Source organism: Columba livia, chromosome 1 (genome assembly GCF_036013475.1).
Source record: "Columba livia isolate bColLiv1 breed racing homer chromosome 1, bColLiv1.pat.W.v2, whole genome shotgun sequence".
Taxonomy (NCBI): Eukaryota; Metazoa; Chordata; class Aves; order Columbiformes; family Columbidae; genus Columba; species Columba livia.
Window position 1 is genome coordinate 94,931,350 of NC_088602.1, and position 22,757 is coordinate 94,954,106.

The window sequence follows — 22,757 nt, forward strand, 5'->3', positions numbered from 1 at the left end:
CTTCACTGAATTTCACGTGTAATACTTACATGGGACAAGAATTGCACTAGATAATTCCTTTTGAAGGCTCAGATATATTTTGTGCATATTTTTTTCAAAAGTAAAACATATAGTTTTTTCTCTGTAGCCTACACCCAAGACTTCTCATGTCATAATGAAGTTCTAATGACCAGAATTTTTGTTTCTAGAAAAGTTTCAGCTGAGAAGAAAAAAGATGGAAACTTGGGAAACAGGCAAAGGCATGGTAGCGAAAATCAAGGATACATTCCAGAGGAACTGTGGAACACAGAAGAAGACCCAAGTGAGTCTAGACTCTTGAATCATATATTGTCAAACTGCTTTTCAATGTAGGCATTTTGGATAACATGTCAAGCTGCTGAATTACAAGATTTCACAACGCTATGTGAAGGACTTGTGTCTGACCTGAACCTCTTAAGAATATTTTGGGATTTCTAGAGTATGGTCCTTCAAAGGTATTGAGAAAATGTAATAGTTCTTTGCAGTTGAATTTAATTTTAGTCTCTCTCTCTCTTTTTTTTTTTTTTTAAATGCCTTTGTTCTTCAATACGTCTAGGTCTAGAGATGGGAGTACCAGATTCCTCTACAATAGCTAATTTAGGCAATATTTTGCAGTTGCTCTGTAAAAACAAAAGAAATCCACTACCATCAACAGAATGAAAAACAAGAGAAAGGAAAAGGAAGGAAGGAAGAAAGTAAGGAAGGGAAGAAGGAAGGAAGGAAGGGAGGAAGGAAGGGAGGGAGGAAGGAAATAAAAACAGTTAGTGAACAATAATTTTACTGATAAATGACTATGGCATTATAAATTCTAGTCCTTAAGCACAAAGAGTGTTCAAAAGAAAATATAAATCTCCACCGTATTTTTACCCACCACATGCATTTGTCACCATGTTATTATCAAAACATTTAATCAAACACTTAGTGACATGAAATTATTGTTCAGAGTCTATAATCCAGGCATACATCCTCTTCTCTCTAACAAATAAATTCTGAAGAAATAAGTGCAGTGGGAAGATATCAAGAGCATGTGATATTGTGTTGGCCACAAAGTGCTCACCAAGTCATTCTATCACTCCTTTCTCAACAGGACAGGGGGAGAAAATAAGATGGAGAAGCTTGTGAGTCAAAATAAGGAGAGAGATATCACTCACTAGTTACTGTAACAGGCAAAACAGACTTCATTTGGGGAAGGTTAATTTAATTTATTTTTAATTAATCGCAGAGCAGGATGATGAAAAATAAAAACAAGACTAAATACATCCCCTTCTTCCAAGGCTAAACTTCACTTCTAACTGGTCTATCTCCTCCCCACAAGCACCAATGTGGGCTCTCTACAGGTTGTAGTTTCCTTCAGGGCACATCCATCTGCTCCAGCCAGGGGTCCTCCCCAGGCTGCAGATGGATCCCTGCTCCATTGTGGGCTTCCATGGGCTGCAGGTGGACAACCTGCCTCACCATGGTCTGCACCACAGGCTGCAGGGGAACCTCTGCTCCAGCACCTGGAGCACTTTGTCCCCCTTGTTTTCACTGACCTTGGTGTCTGCAAGGTTGTTTCACTCACATTTTCTCACTCCTCTTTCCCAGCTCCTGTTGCACAGGATTTTTTACCCTTTCTTAAACATGTTATCACAGAGGTTCCACCAGCATCACTGTTGGACTCAACTTTGGCTAGCAGACAGGCTCTGTCTGACATGGGGGCAGCTCCTGGTGTCTTCTGACAGAAGTCAGCCCTGTAAGCTCCTCCTCCCACTACAAAAACCTAGTGTTACCAAATGAGTTAGCTAGAGTTTGGCTGACAATATTAAATCATATTTAGCTGTATTACCAGATGGCTTGTGGTTCATGCCATGGTGGACACCAAATAAAAGTAATCTTGTCTATTCTTGTTACAGGAATTTACTCTCTTCTCCCAAGGTATCCAAAGTTTACTGTCCGTGCTGAAGATTTACATACCAGTTCTGCATCAAAGGTAACAGTAACGCTGAAATCTTGACATTTATTTATTTATTTGTTTGTTTGTTTGTTTGCTTGTTTGTTTTCACATTGCATGTATTGTACTATATCCAAACACAGATTTTTGGTGGAGGTAGATATTTGTAGGTCAATTACAGCTGTAATTGAGTAAGTGGAATGAACCCTTCAGCATTCCTGAATGTTTGATTTATAAGGATAGGTGCCCTAGATGTTAGCCTTTGATTCAGATGGATTTTTTTAAGGGGATGGGAGGTGAGGGAGAAACAACCACCCCTGATATTTAGAAGAAATATCTAACAAAGCTTTTGTTGCACATCTGTTGCCCTCAGAACCCTGGTGTATCTTCCACCCCACCTCCCGGGCTAAAGTTACAAAGTCACAGACTTCCCTCCATAGAATCATAGAATATCGCAAGTTGGAATGGACCCATCATTGAGTCCCACCACCTGTTCCCCACAGGACTCCCATAAAACCAAACCATATGACTAAGAGCACTGTCCAAATGCTCGTTGAACTCTGACAGGTTTTCAGTCAGTGTCTGTACTTTCCTTTTCATTGCTTTTCATATCTTTCCTTCTCCAAATTCTGCTGGCCAGCATGCTAGGTAGCCCTGGCTAGGATAGACTTCCCAAAGGTAAAGCCAGTTGTCTTTTCATGATTCCTTGGATTAAAAAGTCTCCTCCTCTCTATCCACAAACCCATTTATTACCATTAATTAAGCCAGTCAGAGTAACTCTGGCTTGGCTTTTGAGAACTCACCTCTGCATATATTATAGATTATACCTTTAGAATGTAGAGGTTTGCTTTGTTCTGGACATGTAATAATTCTGTTATAAAGGTACTTTTGCCAAAATGGAAGTCTGCAATATTTTTGTTGTTCTCCCCAGTTGCCAGACTGGAGGAGATGTGGATGGAACATAGAGGCACTGCTGAAGACAGGGTTTGAAGTTCCCTTAACAAACAAAATCCGGCATAGATATAGTAATATATGTGCACTTTGTCTGGATCATTTCTGAGTTTTATTTTCCAATTACACTTCCACATTGCAGAATTTGCTTCAGTCAGGTACTTTACACTGATCTTAGAGACCTTTGGTATCCCAGCAGTAAATGATGGAAGGGATAAAGCTTGGAGCTAACACTTCATCCACCCTCAATCTTTGGCCCTTTTCCACATGGCTAACAAGCAAAGAAGCAGAGCTCAGTGCTTATTCCTCTACTTGTCTCTTTTGAAGGGCGGTGTAGGGCTTCCTGACTTTCTAGCTCAACAGCAATGTGGATCCTAATTTATGCCATATATTTGTAAAATACATTTAGCACCTTCATGATGTTTTTTGCCAATATTCTCTTGAGAAAGTGGCAGTGATGTGATACCAAGTTCACTCCAACACAGTGATAACTCATTTATTTTTGAAGAGCTGTTTCAACATGTACAGTGCAGAAATCTGTCTTGGGATGACATTGCATATAAATCATAGCAGAGTGCGTCTAGTTCTTTTGGCACACAATGAAATTTAGGAAGTACTCAATCAATGATTAAAATAACTATCAAAATAATAACAGTTAAAATAATAGGAATCATACTGATCTATTTGTGTCTGCCAGTTAATATATTTGACATTGATTACTCATCAAACAAAATACTATTAAAGCAAAGCTGAAAACCATGTGCAAAACAGCTGAGGGCTCAGTGGGGATCTGTAACCCTGAGCAACAATTTCAGACCGTGTTCAATACACTTATGTACAGCATTATAAGGCATTAGCTATGTTTACATGCACAAGACATGTGACACATCACAGTCTGCTCTGAGGAGCAAAAGAGCTTGTGCTGAGGACCCTCTATCCACCCTGTAGACATCTTAGGAGAAAGCAATAACTTTAGGTAGTTGTAGCTGCTTCCTACTGACTGGGTGCTCATGGATGGTTGATGTGCACTGGTTGTGCACTGAGGGTGCATCCAGCTGTTTGGTGTCATCTGACAGGGATCCACTTTGGGTGTTCTCAGAGAGCTCCACCGTGAGAACAATAGTGTTTATAGAATCATAGAATAGTTTTGGTTGGAAGGGATCTTCAAAGATCATTGCTCCTCAGTTCAAGAAGGACAGGGAACTGCTGGAGAGAGTCCAGTGCAGGGCAACAGAGATGATTGAGGGAGTGGAGCATCTCCCTTATGAGGAAAAGCTGAGGGAGCTGGGTCTCTTTAGCTTGGAGAAAAGCAGACTGAGGGGTGACCTCATTAATGTTTACAGATATATAAAGGGTGAGTGTCACGAGGATGGAGCCAGGCTCTTCTCAGTGATGACCAATGATAGGACAAGGGATAATGGGTGCAAACTGGAACACAAAAGGTTCCACTTAAATTTGAGAAGAAACTTCTTCTCAGTGAGGGTAACAGAGCACTGGAACAGGCTGCCCAGGGGGGTTGTGGAGTCTCCTACTCTGGAGACATTCAAGACCTGCCTGGACGCCTTCCTACGTAACCTCATCTAGGCGTTCCTGCTTCAGCAGGGGGATTGGACTAGATGATCTTTCGAGGTCCCTTCCAATCCCAAACATTCTGTGATTCTGTGATCATCTAGTGCAAGCCCCCTGCACACAGAGGCACACAGCATAAAGTTGAACTGTTTCTGTTAAACCCGTTGTTCCTGGACAATATTTGGTACTAGTCTGCTAAAGCGGCTTCTGGCAGCATCAGTAAATGCATGCACGTTTTTGAAAAATACCAAGAAATAATCTAGAGGTGAAAATTATTTATAACTATTTTCCATATATTGGAGGAATTTTTAGAAATCTAAAAATGGCTTGTGAAGACAAACTATTTCTCCTTTTGAACAGAGCTTCTCAGTATGTATTGATATCCCCACCATGTATATGCAGGAGCTGACAAAGGTTGATGAAGGTTTACCTTAAATTGTGGATTTTCAGTCCGTGATTTATATTCGTGGCATTACACACAAAGTAGTAAAAAATTTCCCAGACAAAAAAGTGTTTTTCTTTTACATTCATAACCTTCTCTGTTAACTGCATAGTAGAGGTTTTCTGACAGTGTTACTGGATGCATTCTAATAAAGTCCAATCACCACTTTTGCCAATATATTGCAAAATAAAACTTGTGGTGGCCATTCGTTATATTTATTGTTGAGTAGGAGAAATCGGATGTCAAGCCACTTAAGTGTTTGCTAATTAGTGCTGAATAGAAAAACTTCTTCAGAAAACTCCTGCCTTAATGCCACTGCATTTTCTAAGGACCGAAAGTTGTGTTTCTCAGTTGGCTTTCCTTGCCTGAATACTGGAAATATTTCCAAAAGTTTTTCATCTTTATTCTTCTGGACTTTTTAAGGAGAAACAGGGGGGTTAAAAAACCTCCAAATCTCAAACGACATGCAAACAAAAACCAAACAAAAACCAGGAGGAAGAGAAGTTATCCAGAGAATTTTTTCATAGTGAAGGAGGTCATAAAGGAGTGGACTGCAGCAAATTGCCTCTCTCTCCCTGGATAATCAAGAAAAACAAGCAAACGTCCTTGCGGTGCTTCTGTGGAGGTCAAGAGGAAGAAGTGAAGAGCCAAAGTCCTCTATCAGGAGCAGAGTGGGGAGGGAACAAAGAGACCATCTACTGGTGGAGTCACAGAGATTGAAGTCCTAAAGCCTTCTCCACCATTGCGAAGTGAAAGATGTTGAGATTTCTGTGTTTGGCTTCCTTGTCACCTTGGGGGATTAGGATTAACCACAGCACAAGGCTAGAAAATAGGTCTGTATGGGCCAAGTTTGAACAGAGAGTTTTAAAATTTAAAGAAGCTCATGGATGTGGGAATGAGATGCAAAGCAAGGCAATTGCAGTGAATGAAGATTTTTCAAGTTAGCATTTTGACTGAAAAGAGATGATCTTATGTTTTACACAGACCATTCCTCCCAGTCTCAGGAGAAAACTGGATGGAAAATTTCAGCACAGATCAGAGGCACTAAGAAGTCTTCCTGGGTCTCTGAGGGTATCAGCTTCAAATTTGTTCCCTCCTTTTCCATATGTAAAGAGTTACAATTTTAAATGATCTGAGAAATTAGGGGAGACTTTGCATCACAGGTTTTCTTTACTCAGAAGTCCTTGCCCACAGAGCTAACCAGGTACAAATTCTGAAATACCTGCTGAATCTCATTGAAAAAGGTGACAACCAAAAATCGCTTAGGTCAGCTACTGGCCATTCGAGCTCTTTGAATCAGAAATTAATGCAAAATGTTCATGGAAGATAAATGTTGCCTAGAAATTACAGTGATCAATTCACAACACGAACAAGAGATCTGGCAAATCGTCTTAGGGAAAAGTAATACCTCAGTGAAGAAGAAGGGGGGAAAAAAAAAGGTGTGTGAGGCATTTAAAAAATGATGAATATCGAACTACATTATTGAGCTGAGGAAAAAATTACCAGGCACTGGAAGGGAGGCCAGGAGCATTAGTCAGGGGTGCTGGAAGGTCTTCATTCTGATTACATTAGCCAAGAAAAGGTCAAATGGAGAGTAGAGTTACAGGCTTCTGTTTAATTGCGTATTTTGTTACTGTCAGCGAAGGAAGGAGAGTGATCCTTGCTCCTAGTCCCAGGGCTGAGCTCCAGGCCAAATGAGTGTTAGGGATCAAGGTCCCATCCAAGGGGCCATTTCTCATGCTCTGACCCTTGGGCAGAGCTCCTTCCAAAAGCCAAGTGCAATGAGGAGGATGCTTTACCTTGTCTCTAGCAGATTTTGGGGCAGTCCTGTAGGCAGTTTAACCTGAACAAGGGCCATGGGGCCAGTTCTGCTAGGTCTTCAGTTCCACCTCCAAGGAACTACATTTTTTCAAGTTCCACTGGTACAAAAGGAGCTCTAAGGACTCAGCATCTTGCAGAAATGGACAGTCACCTACACAAGCTTCAGAATTATTCCATTTACTATGCCATAAATGTCTCCATGACAAATCAAAAGACCATTTCATAAGAGGAAATGGTCATTCACTGTGGACCAGATTCACCCCTGGTGTGATTCAGCTGATTTCAGCACAGCCGCATGAGGCTGGCACTTGCCACCACAGCCACACTTCTCCTTTCTAGTCCAGAGTGAGTCACGGCTCCGCTAATGGGGAAGGATCTATTTTTCTTCTTAACTACTCCAAATGACACTCTATAAACTCAAAATATTATTTAGTTGTGGTTGTGGTTTTATACTGGGAAGGAAATGAATGATGAATTGTACGTGCATTTATTGCACTGTATATAACTGCTCTGACTCTGAGGATTGTTTGAAAAGAAAAATTAAGCTATCAAAATTGAATCAAAAGGTCAATAAAATAGAAATATAAATGGATGACAGCAAATAATTTTACCCCTACTGATGAAATGTACTGTAGAGTACGTCATGTTATGATATTCATTGGTCAGCATATCTTGATCAAGAGAGTCGTAAATATTGATGATACAGATATAGAAAAGACAGGTGCAGTTTATAGTGTAGTTTTTCAAGATGTCTGTGGAAGAAGGGGAGGAGTTTTGTGGGTGGGATTAACCCATAAAGAAAAGAGAAGGAATTTCCAGACTGTCTGTCTATTGATGGACAGGGAAATGTGCTGAGTGTACTAAAAGTTGACTATGGGTATTGACTGTAGTTTGCTATTTGAAGCAATGGTGTATCTGAATTATTTTTAGGGTATCCAGAACTTTTGGGCAGGTGTTTTCCTGTAAATGAAGTGAATTTAGAATGAGAATTAAAAACTAAAGGCAGGGGGAAAAATAACCTTCAGAAGCAGAAAGCTGTGTCTCTCTGATTTTCTGTTCCAGAAATGAAAGTTTTGATGCATGCAGATACATTTGGAAGCACTCCTACCACATTAATCTCAGCAATTTGTTCTAATGCAATTAGAGTTAGATTTTATTTTATTTTTTTCCTGGCTAATAGTAGGCAAAACCTTCAGTTTATCACACATTTCCACAGCATCAGTGTCTGAGGAACTGCCATCTCTCAGATAAGTTTAAAGATCAGAAACCTGTTTCATAATCACAGTATCACAGTATGTTTGGGATTGGAAGGGACCTCAAAAGACCATCTAGTCCAATCCTCCTGCTGGAGCAGGAACGCCTAAGTGAGGTCGCACAGGAACATGTCCAGGCGGGTTTTGAATGTCTCCAGAGAAGAAGACTCCACAACCTCCCTGGGCAGCCTGTTCCAGTGCTCTGTCACCCTTACTGAGAAGAAGTTTTTTCTCAAATTTAAGCGGAACCTCTTGTGCTCCAGCTTGATCCCATTACCCCTTGTCCTATCATTGTTTGCCACCGAGAAGAGCCTGGCTCCATCCTCATGGCACTCACCCTTTATATATTTATAAACATTAATGAGGTCCCCCCTTAGTCTCCTCTTCTCCAAACTAAAGAGACCCAGCTCCCTCAGCCTTTCTTCATAAGGGAGATGCTCCACTCCCTTAATCATCTTCGTTGCCCTAGGCTGGACCCTCTCCAGCAGTTCCCTGTCCTTCTGGAACTGAGGGGCCCAGAACTGGACACAATATTCCAGATGTGGTCTCACCAGGGCGGAGTAGAGGGGAAGGAGGACCTCTCTCGATCTACTAACCACCCCCCTTCTAATACACCCCAGGATGCCATTGGCCTTCCTGGCCACAAGGGCACAGTGCTGGCTCATGGTCATCCTGTTGTCCACCAGGACCCCCAGGTCCCTTTCCTCTACACTGCTCTCTAATATGTAATTTCCCAACCTATACTGGAACCTGGAGTTGTTCCTGCCCAGATGCAGGACTCTACACTTTCCCTTGTTAAATTTCATCAGGTTATTCCCCGCCCAACTCTCCAGCCAGATGTGTGTTCATCATTCATATCACTGACATTATATAGGTGGCAGAAAAGACTAAAACATGCTTGTAATAGCAGAAGTCCTTCTTTCATTGACTGAAGATCCATATTCAAAACATCACTGAAGGATTAAACCCTGAAATCAGCTGATACACACCCTCATTTTACCTTCTGATTCATCCATGTATTGCTAGCTCTCTTTTTGTCTGGCAGAAGAGCTGGAAGAGATGGCAAGATTTGGACATCTGTTTCCCCAGACAAACCAACAAACTATGCAAAGGTTTTCCCAGTGTAGTAGTCCCTTTATAGGAATCCCTATAAAAAGGCATCCGGGGCAGATAAATCAAGTCAACAGGCAGACTTTGAAACATGTGACTGTCAAATATCCGTGTTTAACTAGATGCCAAGCTGACAGTACAGAGATCTAAAACTGTCAGCAGACAATATTATATCCTTATTGATAAAGGGGACCACCTTAGAAAGTCTCTCCTGTAATGTTGGGCTGTGCAGCAAGCCACTAGAGCCGTTTTTTCCTTTCATTGTATAGAACGTAATGAATAATGAAACTACTTTTTCTCAGACTATGACTGGCAGGACTAGTAGAGCACTGAATTAATCTGAAGAAGAAACAACTTTGAAGTCAAAACCAAGCAAAGTCTCTAACAGCTGTAGTTTATCAAGGTTTAAATATGAAATGGTTGTGGTAGTCCTCCTCGTCTTTGTGTTGTATTTGCAATGTCTTGTATCTGAGATCTCCTATAGCATCAGAAAATGAGTTTTAGGTCACTGATCCTCCATTTCAGTGAAGTTACATCCAGTGAACTGCAGTCTCAGTGAGGCTGTGCTACTTTAGAGAAAGCTCCACTGAAAATGGGCCAGTACACAGCATGAGTTGCTTGAAATTCAACCAGTTATTCATTAATTGATATCAGAGCACAGTAAGAATAAAATATAAGTAACCCAGGGCATTTGTTCTAAAGCAAATAGCTATGAAAGATGCATCAAGGCAGAGGGGAATCTGGCCATCGTGGACACAGTCCCCATCCCAGGAGCAAACTTGCTGCTCGGTTCCTCCTTTGGTGGTGAGGAGAAATGGCGTGATAGGGCAGGAAATGGATGGTTCATTCATGCAGATAATATTTTTTAAACAAATAGACCTGCTTGGGTTACATTTTCTGCAGTGCTGTCAGGGAAGAATAGGGCAGTCTAGATCCAGCTGGTGCAAATCCTCTTACTCCCTCCCATTCAAAATCAGACACAAAGAAAAATCTTCAGTAGTATTGCCTACTAGTAGCCATAAGCACTGTTTCTTTTGACAATATTACTTGATGAACTTTCTGATTAGCTTCTTTTCTCCTTTAGTAAATTTGGGTGCAATACAGTATTTTCATGCAAAAAAATCTGAGAGATGTTCCTACCCTGGTATTTTGCGAAGCATGGAATTCAAATAATTACCTTTTTCAGGAAGTTTCAGAGACAGCGTTCTGTGAAGTGCCCTTGGACTCCTTCTGAAACTTTCTGGTTACTCAATATGCTGACCAGTTTGACGTGCTTTATACTCAAAGGACAGTCCACATTATCTGGGAATACATGCTTTCCATGAACGTAATGCTTGCCTTCAGCTTTTCCAGATTTGTTTTTCCATTCTACTTGTACATTTGTTATTTTTGTGGGGGGAGCAGTAGTAGAGGGCTTCTCAAAACCTCTGCCCTAGTGAGAAAGCCTGCCATAGCAGACCTGTAATTTAGGGATCAGGAAATGCCAAATAACTGTTCTGCCATAAATGGAGCAAATCTCATCATATATTAATCTCCAGGGTAACACAAACCATAGGAAACTTCTGATGTGCTCTGGAAATGAGTGAGTGATGTCTCTGTTGAGCACCCGTCAGGTCTTTGGACCATTTCTGGACTGCAAGGAACTAAGTGCAGCAGAGAGATCTCGGAAAACGTCTCTTGAGCAGAGACAGGCAACCCTGTTACTTCCCAGAGCTCCTCTCTTCTCTGCAGAAATAAACAGTAAAGAAGGGTAAATTTAGAAAACAGCAGTATGTTCTAGCAACAAAACAGGGTGGGGGCTGGGAAGGAGAGAGTTGTGTTTAAAGCAGAAGGCAGCTGTCATACGAAATGTTCCTAGGATAGTTATATTTATCCCATGGTTTTCCTTGAGGTGCTGGGGCTCATTAAACACCAGAGACAGGTTGTCCACATTTTTTATCTAGCATTTTCCTCTGTTGCTTATTCAATAATGTATATGTACCAAATGCATTATTTAAGATGTTTAATACTTGAAGAATACCAAGGCAACACAGACTGTACATGATTAATGCTTCAGAAACAAACTACAGAAAGATTGGTCAATAGTCGGGAAAGAGTTTGGGCTTGATAAAAAATTCTACTAGGAAGAACATTGAAATGTCCATTGATTTCCAAATGCTTGAGACCAAGTGGGGAAGTCGTGATGAACAGTAGCCAGCAGATACCATCTACCTGGAGGAAGATAAAACCAACACTGGGTCTGGCCACAGCAAACTATTCAATTGTAGTGTTTCATTTAGGAAGCTATGTGAAGATACAGGTTTAAGAAATTTTCATTCATTAGAGCTACTTTGTAATTATCTATCTGAGATCTCACCGCTACCTTTAAATACCCACAGCATATGTTTCTTGGATGCATTTGAGAATTTTTCTTTGTTGTTTCCTCTGCAATGGTATTTTGTAAAAGTGCATAAGCAATTAGTACTGAAAATGCATTACACTGATTTCAAATGAGGATAGGGTTTTCAGAACTGCTTAGCATTTGGCCTACGCAGATCCCACTGGGGTTGGTTTGAAAACAGGCTGCTGTCAGTGGAAGTGCAATCATGCCAGTCATGGGAACTTTAAAAAAAAGCCTGCCTTGGATAAACACTGAGATGTTGAGAGCAGTCTTTCAGGTAAATAAAATGGTCCTGTAATGGTCCTGTACTTATTGTTGCAATTTGTAATGTATTAGGAAAGCAATGTCAGATATTAAGTTTTTATTGCAGCTTAATGGGTAGTTTCTTGAAGAGACCCAGAGGGGGAAAGCCCAACATCATATTTTACTGAAAAGAATACAGACTTCAGAGTTCACAAGAAGTTCTCAGACAGCATAAGACCAACTAATGTGTTCCCAGAACCGCCTCAAGTGTGCTGCATGTAAAGCTTTTAGTTTGTTCTGCTATTCATATTTTCCTTTGTATTTAGATTTTCAATGGGTTGCTGATGATAGATTTCATTTTGGTATGATGCTTGGGGGTGACAAGTTGGCAGGTGACCTCCTGAGGACCCTTGTGGTGCTGCTTTTCTAGGATTTCTTTTAGTTCTGTAACTTCTTTTTTCTCTCCCATAGGTGCAGCCTCAAAGACCTACTGATTATCCGATCAACCCAAAGAAAATTAGAAACATGACACTTGTTTAGGATGGACTTCTCCAGGAAATTTCTCTGTTAATCTGTTGCATTTTATACATGTGGCTGGCTTCCTGCAGCAGAGAAAGGTTAACACCAGTTCTCTCAGTGTAAGCTCTAAGTTATTTTTATTTCTTTTCTCACGTAATGAAATAAAATTGCAACCTTCATAATGAGGCATATGCTATCTCAGCAACATAATGGACATAAATGACAGCCTTAACTTCATAGACAATGAATTTGATGGGACTCTACAAGAGCAAGAATATGTGCTTTGGGTCCCAAGAAAATCAGCAAAACTCCTGTCAGGCAGAAATGTGAGGTTATCCACAGCAGGACCTGTGACTAGAGCTGCAAGACATTTATTAGTTCAGAATAAATGGTTAATAATTAATACTGGTTAATACCATATGAATTACTTTTTAATGTACTCTATGTACAGCTGATCATTTCAAGATTATAGATCCACAACATTTTTCAATTTCCGTTCTGTAATAAAATCAAGGGAAGTTTTCCTGAGGGTTATTCTGAAATTTCCAAACTGTCTTTGGATCAGAAATGAATTTGTTTCATTTCCATACATTCTTTTGTTAAAGGTATTTATCTTAAATCCAGTGTTCCAGTGTTAAGTAAAAACCAATCACTCATGTGCCAAAAAAATCCTGTTTTGTTTGAAATGTGAAAATCTGAAGCTGTAAAATGTGCATCTGAAATTCCTGACTTTTAAGGTTATTGCCTGAATGCTGTTTGTCTCTCTTCTATTCGTGGGCCAAGTTTCACAGCCAAATGGCTTGGGTCTCAGCAATGGCAGCTGCTGGTATTCATGATGGACGTCAGGGACAGAGTTGGTAATGACCACACCAAACGCCCTTTAGTTAGGCAACCTAGTCAGTAGAGCAGATCTGACATGCGGACACTATACATGCCTTCCCAATCTAAAAAATATTATTTCTAGCTGAAATGTTTTGTCTAAAATTTTGTATTTCATAATAAAAAGTTCAATCTTCTTAGTTTTTTACAAAAAGGCAAACTTCTTCCAGAAAAACAAGTTATTTTCAGTGTACTCGTCTTTCTACCCACTCAAAGAATTCTGAATTATTCAGTGTTTTGCATGTCTATCTTTTGTATGAAACAATGCAGGTACTCTTTCAGTGCTGAAAGAAGCTGCTACATAGAATTACTTTCAGTGATAATCTGTGCAACAAAAATAAGAAATTTGAAACCTGATCTCAGGAAAAATAAGTTGTTTTGCATATTTAGCATTTGGCATCTCGTTGAATTGTGACAGATTTTTGTACTGCTAGTCGCATTTTCAGTCAGTCTGTCAGAATAAGTGCTGAGGCCAATTCATGGTCTGCCACGTGCAATTGTTTACATAGCTGTTTCAAATGCTGGCCATCTACACTCTTTCTGTTTTATTTGGTTAAGGAGGACCTTCAAAATTCATTCCCATTGAATGTAATTGTACCAGCAGAATGGTATGTAGATAGCTATAGGGTTTTACAGAGAAAATACAAGCAATTTACATTGTGGAATATTTGTGTTTTTCCTTGAAATAACCCTCCACTGACAGAAACAAACACCTACCTTATTCTGACCGAAGTATTGGTATTGCTGACATCTCCTATTACTGCTGCAGCTCATTGTAACCTAACTGCAAACAAAAATACACTTTATTAGAAGGATGTCCATGGCATGAGAGAAACAGGCCCAGGGATACAGCAGCCTGTGACTTGGGAGTGAAAAACAGGGACTTTTGGCTTTCTATGCACATGCATGATTAGCACGTCTTTTGGCTCTCAGAAAAGTAACCCTGTGGTACAAAAGACGGCCTGAAGGCAGTTTTTTTCCCCAGCACAAAATGATGATTAAGTAGAATGTATTTTGAAAAGGAAACAAACTCTACTGTGGTGTTTATCTCAAAACCCTTTATTTCAAGCTTTGCTTCAATATTATTTGGTGTTATATTCAGCAGCCAACCTAGAACTGAAGAAAAACTTCTCTCTAATTAATCTATATCCTTCCACATTAATAAAAAATGGCTATATTGAGAACATGGGCAAAAGGACACATGCTCTGAGCCAAAAAATAAACTCCTGTGTCACCAATATGGCGTCTTCCATTCTGGGGAATCCCTATTCTGATTTCCACACTGTGCTACCTGGTGCTTGAGGCTCTTCAGAGGACACCAACAGTGCTTCCCAAGCTGGTTTTCACCCTGTGGTTGGGCAAAAGCACCTCCTGGCGCTGCTGTTGAGTGAACGAGCTGATGTGAGACCCCTAATCTGGGAACCGTGTGGGAGCTTGCTGGCAGCTCCAAGCTGGGGCGGTCGGACATCAGAGGTGTGCAGTCAGGTCACCCTCCAGCTGTGTGTCTTGCCTGGGAGCCGGGAGTTCTCCAGCGTGCCACACTGACCTCGGGGACCACTTGCCAGCAGATGATTGCCAGTGGACAACATGCAGCAACAACAGAAATTACACCACACTTACTGCTCATCCCACTGACTAGAAAATACAAAGTTTTTTTGCATAATTACGTACCACAACCATGGAAGAGTGCACATTAACCCGAGTCTGGAGCTATTTTCCTTCCTGCCAGCTACAAGAATGCATCCCACACAGCTATGGTATACTCTTCAACAACATTAGCATGAGGTTGAAAATTCTTATGGTGTCCTCAAAATTTATAGTTGGGAGCATTTCTATGCTTCCAGATTTGTTTTCTGCAGGTATGTTATACAGCCTGTATATCATCTCCAGTACTAGCTGTTACTTATGTTTGCAAATACAGCTCTACAAACAACAATACATAAAATACAGAGACAATTTTTAGCACACAGGGAACATAAAATATACAGACACTTTCAGAAGACAGAGTAGACTAAAAATATTGAATTTCAGGCACTTTATGGAGACACCAATCTTTTGTACACATGGATATCAATGTATAATTATGACTTGAGGGACATTTTAGTGATCTAGAAACATCTAGTTTTTTACCACTCACAGACTGTGCACAGTTTGATAGTATAAAACCCTTCCGCATTTCTTTACAAAATGTTCTAATTTGGATTCCAGACATGTATATGCAAGAAAAAAAAACATTGGAGATAAAAAGTATTTCATTCTGCAGTTAGATTTCCAGAAATTGTATCACCAGTTTTATATTTCACAGAAAATTCAGGCTACCTTTAGCACAAAGTCACTTAAAAATACACTGGCTCCATGTGGAGGTTTCTTTTTACAGTAAACAAGACCCTCAGGTTTGTGTGAGCTGAGCAGAATCAACAGATGAACTCTTACTCAAGGATACTCACCATATTGATGAAACATTCAGTTTCTTCCTGATCTGATTGAATAGAACCTCTATGTTCAATATTTATTTGGTACAATATGTAAGACATGGTGCTGCTAACCTAAAATACACCATTCTCAAGTATCTGGACCTCCCTGTGACAGAGATGGGAGATCTTTGGTTATGGGCTTCCCTACCTCTTTCCTCGAAAGGACCCTGTGTGAGGCAGAAAGGACACAGATTCCCAGAAGCTTCCTCAGCAGAAGCTCCTGTAAAACTGCAGGATGGTCCCCACAAAGTGTTGCAGATAACTCATCTTATTACCTTTTCCTCTGCAACCAAACAGGACTTATCCATCTAAAATGGGGCCCAACCCCAACCTTCTCTCCCTGAATTTCGTGAAATCCCACACCCAAATTCCCAGAAAGAGAATATAATTAATCCAGTGACCCCATGGTAACTGTGTAATAAAAATGAAGCAATTAGTATGCACCGAAATGGTCTCATATGGTCAAGCTATAACAAAAAACCTTAACTGCCAATAGGGGCACATTTATCCCCAAACATATTGGGTATCTTAATACTTCTTTTAAGAACAGCTTCCAAAAACCCTTTCTAAAGATGAGGTTGAGAATTGAAATTCATAAAGCCACTTGATGTGGAAGAGCACGCTCTCAGTAGATATGACTTTTATGATTAGACTCTCCTCCTACTCACCACGATCAGCTCTTGTTCCCCAGGCTATAAACTACCTGTCTTTTCTTTGCCCTAGGTCATAAGCAGATTCATTTAACTTTGACTTCCACTGTTTCTCAGTTTTCTCCCTCTTTACCATCCTTTCCTCTCCACAGCTACCAAATATCTTTTCTTTAAACAAAGGCCTAATTGCCACATACCTAACTAACATCTGAGCATTTGTTCTCAGCTTGTATCTAGTTCTGAAAACTGCTGCTTCTCTTTCAGACCTAAATAAGGGCTTACATACCTGAAAGTTTACCTAATACTTCCAGCAACACCAGTTGAACCAATAAACCATAATACCTTTACCTGCAAACTTTATCCAGCCTGTGCACACACACTGACAGCTGTGTATTTCCATCCATCATTTAGCCGCTCATCATATGGCTTCCCCTCCAAACCCTTCCCCAACTTCATAGCCCTCTTCTGGACACTCTCCAGCAGCTTTATATCCTTTTTATCCTGTGTTGCCCAGAACTGCACACAGTGCTCCAGGTGAGGCCGCACCAGTGCAGAGCGGAGCGGGACAGTCACCTCCCTGGCCCAGCTGGCAACTCTGTGCTGGATGCACCCAGGACATGGGTGGCCCTCTTGGCTGCCAGGGACACTTCTGGCTCATGTTCAGCTTGCCATCGACCAGAACCCCCAGATCCCTCTCCACAGAGCTGCTCTCCAGCATATAGTCCCCCACTCTGAATGTACAGCAAAGTTCGGCATATTCCAGGTGCCAAATCTGGCACTTGCCCTTGTCTGCAGCTCTGAATAAAGTTCCTGCCCTTCTGCCCTGAGGAATTCAGCTTTCTCTTACCTGTTCCTCAGCTTGCTCTTTGTTCTTTGGGAGGTGCATGTTGTTAACAACTCCTTTATGTTATCCTGGAAACCACGGGTGCTTTATGCTAGATTAGCACAGATAGTTATTTAAATGAATATGGAAATTTGCTGGCACAGAGGAATATTGCAACAGACTATTCCTTTTGAGCTCAGAGAATTAGTGTCTGGGAGCTTCCAGTGGCATTTGGTGTTAGCTCTCATAGCAGAACTCACATCACACAGATGTTATTTATATTGTTTATTTTCCACTGTGGTATGATCATTCCCTCAAATGAGGCTTACACTAAGTGATTATTTTTTTTTTTTTTAAATCCTGTATTCCAGGAAAACACTCTGTTTGTTTTTGTTTTGGGGAAAGAATGCCAAAATCCAGGGAAAACAATACTGAGATATTTTTGTCAGAGAAGCCAACCAGATCAATCTCAGCTGTGCCTCCAGCTCATTAGCTTCCCAACACAAAATGCCCAGGGGCTGCTCTGATCTTGGATCAGCTCATCTCTGCTATCGATCCCCTCTTTCCCAATGACTTTCCAGTCAGATACTGATGCTGTGCTCTCAGCTCCACTCATTTAGACTGTGTGTTCACACTTCCTGGGTCTCTCTGCTGCAGACACCAGTGTTGTTACCACCTGTTTTAGATCTCCTGTGCCAGGGCAACGCAGGACTTGTGGGTCAGACCTCTTGTCCAATGGCTGTTAGTCTTTCAGAGGTGGTGGCGGACTGCATTTTTCCTTCCCAGGAGAGTAAGAATTCACAAGGTGCTACGAGCTGCCAGATGCTGAAACTGCTCCATACTACTCCTCAGAGACACAGAATTTCATGTAGATGTTACTCTACTGTCCTTCCAAAGGACAGGCAATGAGTCCCCCTTCATGAGGCAATACATTTATCCAGTTTTGCTACAAAGCCATACAGTTTTTTCAAATGAACAATATGCCCTTTATGTTTGTCTCAGCACTCCTCTTGATTGTTGCAGCACCTATACAGAAGCCAGTAATCTTCATGGTAATTGCTGATCCACACTGAAAGAGTAGTGGGGCAGCTTGAAAATTAGCCTTATGGACTCTGGATTGCATTACTTTCATTATACAGCAGTTAGACACAGTCAGCCCATGCAAAATAGAGACTATTCTGTTAAAATACAAGAAAATTTAGCAGTCATTTCTGTGGATATCTTCATCTTGGAAATTTGCAGGGCTGCTCCCTGATCCTCTAGAGCAGGAAACTTACGTAAGTTTACGTGTCAATGTAGGAGTAGTTACATTTATACAGTCCTAAAATTACATTTGGCCCTTTGAAAGCAACCATAAGGCTGATATGGCCCCTGGTGAAAACGAGCTCGACACCCCTGCTCTAAAGCTATCCTCATTAAGCTCTACATTGTCAACCATGCACTTCAATGCTGCCTATGAGGAGGTGGTACCTCAGCCTGAGCTCAGAAGAGACTATATATTTGACCACTGCTTCAGAGTCTCCATGTGTGAAATGAACAACTCAAAGAGGACAAACCAGATCCTCTGAGAGATGCAGTATCTATGGCAAACCATCACAATTGATTGGGGAGACATCTGAGCTAGCAGAGGAACAGCTACTTTTCCCTACTCTCTTTTTCCATTGCCAGAACAGTCAAGATTCTTTTCCCTTTGTTCATACAAAATCTTTGCTGATTTCAGTGGGGTAAGGCTATTTTAAAACTAGAAGACCTTTCTTATTGGGTAGGACTATCCAGAGCTACAAATAAGCATATTCTTTCCAAGGCTTCCATATTCTACATTTTTTTTCCAACATATAAATATTAGCTGTGTGTATTTAATGTGTTTACAAGATGCATGTACTAAAGATGATTGAACACTGGGAAGGTGCAGGGGCTGAAAAGTGCAAGGTAAAGGAGGAGGAGGAGGCAGCTGTGGTAGAGAACATACATTTCTACTGCTCTGAGCTGATATCTTATAGCTGAGGTCCTGAGAGAACTAATGAAATAACTTAGCTTTCATATGCAATTTTGATATCATTCATAAGAAGCTTGTCAGAGCCCTGAGTATGTCAGTAGGCTCTGTAACCATTTTTCTCTGTAATCCTCCCCTGCAGCCTCTTCTACCCCACACATCCAAGGGTGTAGCTGCCTGTGTTTGTGTTTGTGCTCTGCTCCAACACAGTGATGCTGTGTAACCATCAGTCACACATCTGTGAACACAGCTGAGTTGTGAGGATGAACAGTCTCTTACAGGGCTTCTGCTTGTACACCCTGTGCTGCCTGGTTTGGGGGTTGCAGTACCCCCCTGCAGGCAGACACACCCCCAGCCTGTGCACCTCGCTGGCCCTGGCTCCCTTCACTTGCTGGCTGGACCTTGAACCAGCTTCCCATTATGGACCTGGGTTGTCATCTGGGCTTTTGACTGACCTGGTGGCAGCTGCTGGAGCTGCTCTGCTCTTGCTCTCTGTGTCCCGTGGGGCTGTGCCTGCCCATCGTGAGGACCTGCACCGCCCTGGCTCGCTGCTCCTGGCAGCTGGCAGTGACCCTGCCTGGTGGAGCAGCCCCCTGTTGCTGCCTCTGACACCAGCTGCTGCTGCTGGGCCTTCTCTGAGCTGCACAGAAGTCCTCAGTCTCTGGTAAGCAGTGGTAGGAATTCTTCACATTGTAAGAAAGATTATTTTGAGAACAGATTTAAAAGTTGTTTTTCCAGATGCCACAAATTCACTAGTACGTCTTATGTAGATTCCCACTGGTTGCATGTTACAACAAGGAGCCCCCTCAGCCCATTTAGGATCAGAAATACTTCCAGATTTAAACACAAACCCACCATGAAGCAATGAGGCACAGCATTGCCCTGGGTTGGTCCTGCCACAGGGGCTCTTTCTGCAATGACCAGAGTATGGCTGCTGCCTTACATCCCTCCTGGACACAGGTGGGAACACCCTTTACTCAAATGGAGTAGCCAGGTAGCCTCTCACTTTGCCATGTAACATGGGAGCACAAGTCTACCAAGTGATTGTACAGGCAAGAGGGACACAAGCCATTTGTCTTTACTAATCTGCGTGCATCAGCACAGGAAGGCCAGAGCCACTCACTGCTGTTGCACTGTGGTACGGCCCCTGAGCAGATGCCTAAAGAAAATTTGGTCTGTGTCCAGAAACCTCTTTGGTATAAGTGCTCTCCTGCTGAGCAGCTGCAACGAAGTCATGTCTGAACTCTGCATACTTAAGCTGCACTACTGCAACAATATTTTGTTTCCTTCCAGAAAAATTTTCTTTATCCCCTTCTCTGCAGATGCATTTTTCTTCCCCTCTGCCCTCAGTTTCTTGTCACGTCTCATAGCTTTACTTGTTTAATTGGGAACCCAAATCCCTGAGAACAGGTGCCTTGACTCCTCAGCTGGTTGTGAAGCTCTGTGAGCAGCTACATGGCATCAGAGAAATAATAAGGAATTAAATCTATATCCCTTTAACCTTAGTGATCAGATTGCTGACAAATTTTGCCCTGCATTGCAGATGCAATTCAATTATTGCAGTGAACCCAATGAGAAATAATTAATGAAGACTTTGTAATGCGTATTGGGAGGATCATCCACCAAACCAGGAAGGTTTTCTTTCTTCTCTTGCTGTATTGCTACACTCAGCAACTTCATAGCCAATAAGTTACAAAGCCTTGATTTCAACTGCTAGTCCTTTTTGATAGGGCAGAGATAGATACAGTTAATGTCAGATTATTATGAAGTCATCGATGGTGCTCTGAAATGGAAACTGTAAGAAGTGCCATGAGCTATGGTTACTGATGTTACATTACTTAGGTCACTCCTTTGCTTGGTTTTGTTAATTCTGCCGCTGGGTAAGATTTGTCTAGGAGACACCTATGTCCTTTGCACCCTTAGCAGCTGCTTAATGACAAAAGTTTGCAGTGGGCGACAGTGCATGCCATCTCTCCTTTTCTCTGTGTTTATCTTCCAGGGTAGCATTGCCTCCAGACACACTCATGGGTCATTGACCAAGTTAATTCAAAACACCAACTAAATAACCTATAATTGCAATGATTTACATGTAAGTGCTAGGCTGTAACTGCACTGTTTTTCCTACCGCAAGTGCACAGTGCAGAGTATTCAGCTCACGCTGCCTGAGCTGATGTTATGCTGGAAACCTCATAGGTGAGAGTTCATTGAACTCAGTTTACTCCTCTTGCTGTGTTTTTTGCTTCACAAGCACAGTTGTCAAATTAATATAATTGCTAGCACAGGCTTGTGGTTTGTGTGTTTTTTTTTTTTTCTTTGCTGTCAAGGAGCAAGAGGATTTTATGAAGGCTTTAAAATCTAACTAAAAGGTCAATTGACATAATCAACAATTTAAGTAATAAATCTATTATCACGCTTTCCATTTCATTACCCAATTAATGATTCCTTCCCTTGGGTTAGGATTGGCATTTCAATGCACAGAGCATGATGATTCTCAATAGCAAGGTATGTTATTTAAAGTATTTTATGACTAACATAATTTATAATACAAAAACTGCAAAGGACATAGTGGTTACTTTGTTCTCTAGGCATCAGTCATGTCCTCCTTTAAATTAGAAATGTGTATAATGAAACAAGGGGAATAAATATCTGATATGGAAATGGACTTGAGTTGGGATGTTTATGTGCATGCATATGTGCATACATGATACTAATTGAAACTAGCAAGAAACATATTCTGACAATGCTTTTGGTTGCAGTCCAAAACAGTTCCCCCTCTTTTGCAGCAGCAAGGGAGGAAGGAGAATGTGGATAGGAAAGATGCATTTCAGCAGCAGAAAGCAGAGAGAAGCTGACTCTCGTGTCTTCTCTACCATTGTAAATCAAACCTCCTTCGTTTGAAGCTGTTTTGTTTAAAGACATTACACTGGACATCCTCTGGAGTGACTGAGACCAGATACTGGCCTATCCTGATAACAACTGTCCCAAGAGTCAAATCATGCACTACTAGTTTTCCAGTTTTATACTAATCATAATTGCTTTTTCCCACTGAACCCCATATATTGCTGATATAGGGTACATAGGCCAGCGATAGTATTTTGTCACTTCTTTTTAATACTGAATTTAAACATGGTCTAAGCAGCAAACTGTTTACAAATGTAGAACTGGGAGTGTCATTAACCATCTTGGTTAATGAGGTATTAGTAGCTATCATCCAAAAGCTTGAGAATATGTACAAAATACGCTTTCACCTACTTCTCAGTCCTTTGCTTGATTAGTGCCTCATCAAATTGACCTCTCAAGAACGAACAACAACAGAAAATCCCATTAGGAAGCAAAGCTTCAGAATTCATTAAAGATCTTGAGTTACCCGTGTGGGGCAGCGCAGGACCAGCAGGGTTTTCTTCCCACACCAGGGTGAGAGAGGTCCAACATTAGGCAGCCTTTGCCCTTAGGCTCTGGATTCAAAGATTTTCTGCCTCCCAGAAATCTTGGGCATACTTCAAAGGCCAAGAAGTGCTGTGGCCTCTAGAGGTGCACCACTCAGAGGCACTTACAGTGCGAGGTTGGTACAGCTATGTGTCGCGGTTGAGATGGAAAATGACATGGACCAAGTTCTTCCAGGACGAAAGTAGTAGATGCCATTTATTGCTACAAGTGCATTTTTATACAGTTCTACCAATTCATGTGTCTCTTCACTATTGG

General features: G+C 41.3%; 1 protein-coding gene across 6 annotated transcripts in view; it reads left to right on the top strand.

The window, feature by feature from the left end:
* The window catches only part of IGSF5 (immunoglobulin superfamily member 5), a 35,064-nt gene extending 20,711 nt beyond the window's left edge, over positions 1-14,353 (top strand). For 5 of the 6 annotated variants that reach the window (XM_065068152.1, XM_065068167.1, XM_065068176.1 and 2 more), the window contains 3 exons: positions 189-301; positions 1,911-1,987; positions 12,189-13,269. In XM_065068152.1, the coding sequence (XP_064924224.1) occupies positions 189-301; positions 1,911-1,987; positions 12,189-12,257 (259 nt within the window). In that variant the 3' untranslated portion in view covers positions 12,258-13,269. Of the gene's footprint in view, positions 1-188; positions 302-1,910; positions 1,988-12,188 lie in introns of all 6 variants that reach the window. The other variant, XM_005511345.3, reaches the window with a different exon arrangement.
* The last annotated feature ends 8,404 nt before the right edge of the window (positions 14,354-22,757 follow it).